The 7,392-nt window shown below is 39.2% G+C and overlaps 1 protein-coding gene across 1 annotated transcript in view; it reads left to right on the top strand.

Annotated features, from left to right (window-relative positions):
• Cfap221 (cilia and flagella associated protein 221) overlaps positions 1–7,392 on the top strand; it is a 93,591-nt gene that overhangs the window by 32,240 nt on the left and 53,959 nt on the right. Inside the window, exon 6 of the mRNA XM_013020667.1 lies at positions 6,591–6,694. Within this exon, the coding sequence (XP_012876121.1) occupies positions 6,591–6,694 (104 nt within the window). The remainder of the gene's footprint in view (positions 1–6,590; positions 6,695–7,392) is intronic.

The raw sequence follows: 7,392 nt of genomic DNA on the forward strand, positions 1-7,392 counted from the left end.
GCTTTTTTCTTTTTGCTTATGTGGTGCTGAGGAATCGAACCCAGGGCCTCATGCATGCAAGGCAAGCACTCTACCACTGAGCCACCTTCCCAGCCCCTGAATTTGTTTTCTTATGTTTACTTTCTGAAGGTAAATTTATGCACTATTCTATTAGTTATCAATTTGTACATGATCATAATATAAAACCTTACTGTTTAGAAGATTGGGGTTGGCTTTATTTCATTCAAAAATAGGGAATAATTCTTTAAAAGTACTTCTATCTATTTTTGTATACAGCATGCAATGATGCTTAACAGCATTATTGATGTTTAATAAAGTAACAGGGGTACAAGTTGTGTTGCCTCCAAAAGTACTAACTTCTACTTGTTCTCATGTTGCCTATTGTCTGCTTTTCATAAAGTTTAGAACTTTAATTTCAATTCCTATTGCTTCTGAAGAATCACAGGTCTGTTTTTTGGTTTGTGTTTTTTGTGCCAGTATTGTGGCTTGAATTCAGAACTTGGGTGCTGTCTCTTAGCTTTTTCACTCAAGTCTGGCACTCTACCACTTGAACCACACCTATACTTCTGGCTTTTTACTGGTTAATTAGAGATAAGACTTTCAGGGACTTTCCTTCCAGGGCTGGCTTTGAACTGCGATCTTCAGATCTCAGCCTCCTGAGTAGGTAGGATTACAGAAGCCACTGGCTTCTGGCTATATTTAATAGTATTTAGCAGTGGGAATTCAGTTGAAATCTTTTTAATTCTAGTCAGATCCTAGTACAATTCTGTTTCTTCAAATATGAAAAACTAAAACTAAGGTTTCTATCACCTAAACTTCCCTAATCAGAATTAATCTAGAGTGTCCTGGTATGGTCCACATTGGGTTGACCTCATGACAGGAACAGCAGCAAGGAGAAGACTAGCTGTCCCACTGCAATCCACAGAGCTCATACTTTTGTATTTCCTCCCAGATGGTGGCACTTGGAATTTGTACCCTTAAGGAATTGTTTGTTTTTCCAGACTGGCTAGTGCATTGAGAACTTGGCCTCTTATAATCACCATTAAACAAATATCTTGATGCCATTTTACTAAGCATTATCAGTTAGAAAGCTCATTGGAAACTGGGTGTTTGTCACAATGAGTAAAAGCCCTGAGTAGGTTTGTTAGATTTTTTTTTCTTTTTGGATTGTTTGTTTTGCTTCAGTTCAGTTCAGGAAAATGCAACCATGCACCTTTCAGTAGAGGAGCCCTGAGCACCAGATGTACCTTGCTGGGACAGCCCTGATCAGATCCCTAGGGCACTGATCCAACGGCCACAAAACCCAGTCACTGTGAATGCCCAGCCTAATCTTCAGAGACAATGTAGGTACAGTTTCATGCCTGACATTGACCATTACCCAAGGCCTATGGTCACCTCCATGGGCCCAGGGAGCTCGTGTGCTCTGCAGTTGCCATTCCAGCTTTCTCTCCCAGCTTCAGTGGAACAGCGGATGCTCATTGGGAACTGAATGTCTGATAGGTTGAATCTTGAAAATATAATGGCCTTTGTATATTTTGTTTAGCTCAATTAGGAAGGCTCCCAGAGAGTTGTGCTTGACTGGAGACCTCAAGCAGAGCTTATTTTAGGACTAGACTTAAGGGAAAACCTACATAGGGTGCATCCCATGTGGATTGAAGAAAAGACTCTGACCCTTTCTAGAGTTTGTATCAGAACTGTAGGGCCCTTAGGCATGGTAACAGAAGTATGAGTGGACCTATCCCCTTCTGGGGCTCTTATGCCCTTTCCAGACAACTATCATTTCATACAGACATCATAGCTAAAAGATCATTTTGAAAATAAACACAACTGGCCAGGTGCTAGTAGCTCACACCTGTAATCCTAGCTACTCAGAAGAATGATATCTGAGGATCGTGTTTTGAAGCCAGCCCAGAGAAGAAACTCCTTGAGATTCTTATCTCCAATAAAATACTCAAAAAAGCCAGAAGTGGTGCTGTGGCTCAAGTGGTAGAACTCTCGACTTGAGCACAAAGAAGCTCAGAGACAATACCCAGGCCCTGAGTTCAAGCCCCAGGACTGGCAAAAAAAGAAGGAGGAGGAGAAGGAGGTGGTAGAAGAAAACAAAACACTATTGAAAATTAATTAGAAAAAGGACATTGACTGGTAGGCATCAAGTGATCTCTGCATTCAGAGTACATGTCTGTCAGGCCCATTAGTGACATCTGGTCAGGATGAAGCAGAGTTGAAACTGTACAGCATCTCTTCTACCCAGATACCTAGTAGTGACAAATAAGCTATAAAAAACACCTCCAGAGACATGAATGCAAGCTCAGAAATAAGATACACAACTCAAGGGAGCAGAGTGAAGCCACAGTTCCCAGGTTATGAAGCAGGTAGTTGGGAGACTTGGGTCACTCTCATGGTGACAGGGAGGTCATGTGTCCTACTAAGTCAGGGAATCAGCACCTTGCTCTTACTTCGCACTTCCATGAGAGAAAGCTGGCAAACCTCAGCTGACCTGTGTCCAGGCCAGGATTTTGTACTCAGCATAGACAGGGAAAGCAGAGGGCATGATAATCATCTTATGAAGGGTGGTAAGCCAGGCTGCCTGCTGACCCAGTGACTGAAGGCTTGGTTGCCTGAAAATAGTTGGAACCCTGGTTGGAACTCTGATACACAGTCATAGAACTGAATACAAATCAAATCCGTGCTGGGCACCAGTGGCTCACTGCATTTAATCCTTTGTTTCTTATTTAATTTTATTGTCAAGGATATACAGAGGGGTTACAGTTGCTTAGGTAAGGTAGTAAGTATATTTCTTATCTGCATTTATCAGAAAACCAGAAGTGTCATTGTGGTTCAAAGTGCTAGAGCACTAGCCTTGAGCTAAGGGATAGTACCCAAACCCTAAGACCAACAACAACAAAAATATTAAATCCTTTTACTCAAGCTTGAAAATTCAGATTTCAAAATGTATGCATAAGCTGGTGGATCCCACCTATAATCCTAGCTACTCAGGAGGCTGAGATCTGAAGATCCATGTTTCAAAGCCAGCCCGGGCAGGAAAGGTCGTGAAATACTTATCTCCGATTAACTAGTAAAAAGCTGCTAGTAAGCTATGGCTCAAGTGGTAGAACACTAACCTGTAGTAGAAAAAGCTAAAGGACAGCACTGAGTAAAAGTTCAAGCCCCAGTAAAGGTGTAGGCACAGACACAGACACAGACACACACACACACACACACACACCACCACCACCACCACCACCACCACCACCACACCACACCACACAAAGACAAACTCCATCAGCATAAAATTTAATTTAATTGAATATAATGGATTAATTACAACAGTGTGATACAAATTTTAAATAGGCACATTAGGATCTTCAATGAAATAAATGGAGAAAACTTCCATTTAAAAAAATATCAAGAAATTTGTGAATTGCAAGATTGCCTAATGCCAATCCATTCACGTTAAAAGCTTTGGAGAAACTAGGAATAGAAGAAACATTCCTTAAAACAACAAAGGCTATATCTTACAGATTAACCATACTAAATAGGGAAATCTAAAACCATTTCCCCTAAAATCAGAAACAAGGCAAGGATGCTCACTCTTTCCACTCTGCTTCAATATAGTTCTGGAAATTCTTAGCCAGAGAAATAAGGCAAGAAAAGGACACAAAAGGGATTCACATGGGAAAAGAAGAAATTAAACTATCCCTATTTGCAGATTACATGATCTTATACCTAAAGGACCTTTCTGCAAAGTAGCAGGATACAAAATTAACCCACAAAATTCAGTAGCCTTTCTGTATGCCAATATGTACAAGCAGGAAGGGAAATCATGAAAACAACCCATTTGCAGTAGCCTCGAAAATATATAAAATACTTGGGAATTAACCTAACCAAAGATGTAAAGATCTTTATAGTGAAAAACTATAAAAATCAGAAGAAATAAATGAGAGGATACCAGGAATTGGAAAGACCTTCCATGTTCATGGATAGGTAGAATCAATATTGTAACAATGGCTATACAGCAAAAAATGATCTGCAAACTCAATGAAATCCCCATCAAAATCCCAATGACATTCTTTACTGAGACAGAGAAAACAATTCAAAAATTCATATGGAACAGCAAAGGACCTAGAATAGCCAAAGCAATTATAGGCCAAACAAACAAACAAACAAAAAGCACAGAGCCATAATAACAAAAACAACCTGGTATTGGTACAAAAATAGAGCTGAAGATCAATGGAACAGACTAGAAGACCCAGCAATAAAACCACATTCTTACAGTATCTGATATTCAACAAAGGAGCCAAAGACATATGGTAGGGAAAAAAAAACATAGCCTCTTCAACAAAAACCAGGCATCTACATGCAAAAAACTAAAAGTGGATCTCTACTTGTCACCATGCACTAACATCAACTCAAAGTGGACCAAAGACCTCAATGTCAGACCCAAAACTCTGAAACTCCTGAGAGTAGGAGAAACATTAGAACTTCTAGGTACAGGCAGGAACTTCCTGAATAGAGTCCCAGGAGCACAACAGATAGGAGAGAGACTTGACAAATGGGACTACATTAAAATAAAAAAAGTTTCAGCACAGCTAAGGACATAGTTGCTAAACTAGAAAGACAACCAACCAATTGGGAAAAGATCTTTACCAATAATACATCAGACAAAGACCTAATACCCAATATACACAAGGACAAGAAACTAACCCCTCCCAAGCTTAATATACCTATTAAAAAATGGGCAAGGGAGCTAAGGAGAGACTTTCTCAGAAGAAGAGGTAAAAATGACAAAGAAACACATGAGGAAATATTCATCACTGGCCATAAAGGAAATGCAAATCAAAACAACCCTGAGATTCCATCTCACCACCGTTAGATCAGCCAACATTTTGAATTCTAACAACAAATGCTAGCGGGGATGTGGGGGAAAAGGAACCCTATTGCACTGCTGGTGGGAATGTAAAGTAACACAACTACTCTAGAACACAGTTGAGGCTCCTCAGAAAACTAAATATAGACCTTCCCTACAACCCAGCCACACCGCTCCTAGGCATCTAGACATCATGAACCAGGATATGACAAGGACACCTGCACACCCATATTTATTGCCTCACTATTCACAATAACCAAAATATAGGAATGACCCAGATGCCCATCAATAAATGAGTGGATCAAAAAATGTGATACCTATATACAATGGGATTTTACACAGCCATGAGAAAGAATAAAATAGTGTCATTTTTAGGGAAATACATGGAACTAGAACAAATCATATTAAGTGAGGTAAACCAGGCTCAAAGAGACACATGGTGTATGTTCTCTCGATATGTGGAAGTTAGATCTAAAATGCACTGGGATAATATGACAAATTACACAGGATTCGAGATATTCCCATACAGTGAGAATAAGAAAGGATAGTCTTAGGAGAGAACCACAAGGTGCCATACCCAAGTGCCTCTCCATATGAATATAAAGCATATACATACTGAAACTAACTCCAAAGATATGGAAACAAAGGACCTTTTTTAAATTTGTTTTTTCTTTTTCTTCAGATTCTGTGTTTTTTTACCTTATATATGGTATATTCATGTGCAAGTCTGTGGGAGGGTAAAGGGAGAGCCCAGAATCTGAGGGGAAAGTATGAAAAAGTGCAGCACTGGACATTGATGAAAATGAACTAGACAACTCAGGGGTGAAGTTGGGAGAGAGGGAATGGGAGAGAATGAAGGAACAGATGACACTGTATAAAACAAAATATACTTATTGACTGACTCATGTAAATGCAACCCCTCTGTACATCACCTCTATAATAACAATAAAGTAAAATTTAATATCTAAACAAATTTCACTGGTATTTATTTTCCAAATGTTGTTCCTTGGGTGTGCTAGCAGACATGAAATCCCCAATGGGGGCAGCCCCCATTAGATTTCTTTCAACCAATGCCCAAGTACCCTATGTTTCTGGTACAAAATATAGAAGGTTACATGGAGATTTCTTTTCAGTCTTTGTGAGATGGACACTATTTAAGCTTATAGTCCAAATTTACAAATCCTGTACTACTCCAGGAAATTTTAGAAAGGCCAATAGACAAATAGAACCAATTACAAACCTTACAAGTACAAAATGTAGACATTCAAATTTAAAAGCTCAATAGATGAAATAAACTCAATAGAGATAGAGAAAAGAACCAGAGGCTCACATCTGTAATCCTAGCTACTCAGTAGGCTGAGATCTGAGTATCGAGATTATAAAGCCAGCCTGGGCAGAAAAGTCCTTGAGACCCTTATCTCCAGTTAACCACTCAGAAACTAGAAGCAGCACTGTGTCTCAAGTGGTAGAGCGCTAGCCTTGAACACAAAGAGACTTAGGGACAGGGCCCAGGCCCTGAGTTCAAGCCCTACAACAGACAAAAAAAAAAAAAAAAGATTACTAAACTCAAAGAAGACACTTAGAATTTCATGTAAAATATAGCAATTATGAGAATAATTTAAAAAGAAAGGAAATTAAGGTCTATGGAATCTAAACCAAGATGCTGTAACATCCTTGCTATGAAGAAAAATAACCTTTCATTTTGTTTTTGTTTGTTTTGCAGCAATTCCTATGTGATCCCCTTGCAGTGCAGCTGCCCTGTGGACTTCGAGTTCCACATCACCTTACTTCAGGCTCATCGGGCCTTTTCTATTGAGCCAATGTCAGGTGAGAAAAGTCTTGACATCAAATGTCCACTATCCTTAGAGGTCTCAGGTTAAAGGCAGGATTGGGAAGTAGGTCTCAGATTCTAAAAAATCAAAACAGAATAAGTCATATTGAATGCATTATCCTATTTTCAAGTGTGTAACAGTAATAAATTTCACACATCTGACTTGCAATGAGGTGGAATTGGACACTTGCGATAAGCTGGAATGGGACACTTTTAGATGATTTATAACATTCAGATAATTTATAATAACACCAAGTTCAGTTTCTTTCAAGGTCTAAACTTGAAATCAGAAGTTAATCTTCTCTAATGCTAATGTTGACTCTTAACTCAATTTCAGATATATTCTAAGCTTTCAGTATCTTAGGGAAAGAGACTGATGAATTTTTCTTGTTTGAGGTGTGAACAACCTGATTTTTTTTAACATATTCTGAAGAACACAGATTGCTACACCTTGAAAATGGTTTTTTTTTTTTAATATTTGAAAGGGGCTGGGAAAGTAGCTCAGTGGTAGAGTGCTTACCTTGCATGCACCTGGGTTCAATTCCTCAGCACCACATAAGCAGAAAAAGTCAGAAGTGGCACTGTGGCTCAAGTGGTAGAGCACTAGCCTTGGGCTGAGGAGCTCAGGGACAGTGCCCAGGCCCAGAGTTCAAGACCCATGACTGACCAATATATATATATATATATATATATA

The sequence above is a fragment of the Dipodomys ordii genome, unplaced genomic scaffold, assembly GCF_000151885.1.
Source record: "Dipodomys ordii isolate 6190 unplaced genomic scaffold, Dord_2.0 Scaffold52, whole genome shotgun sequence".
NCBI lineage: Eukaryota > Metazoa > Chordata > Mammalia > Rodentia > Heteromyidae > Dipodomys > Dipodomys ordii.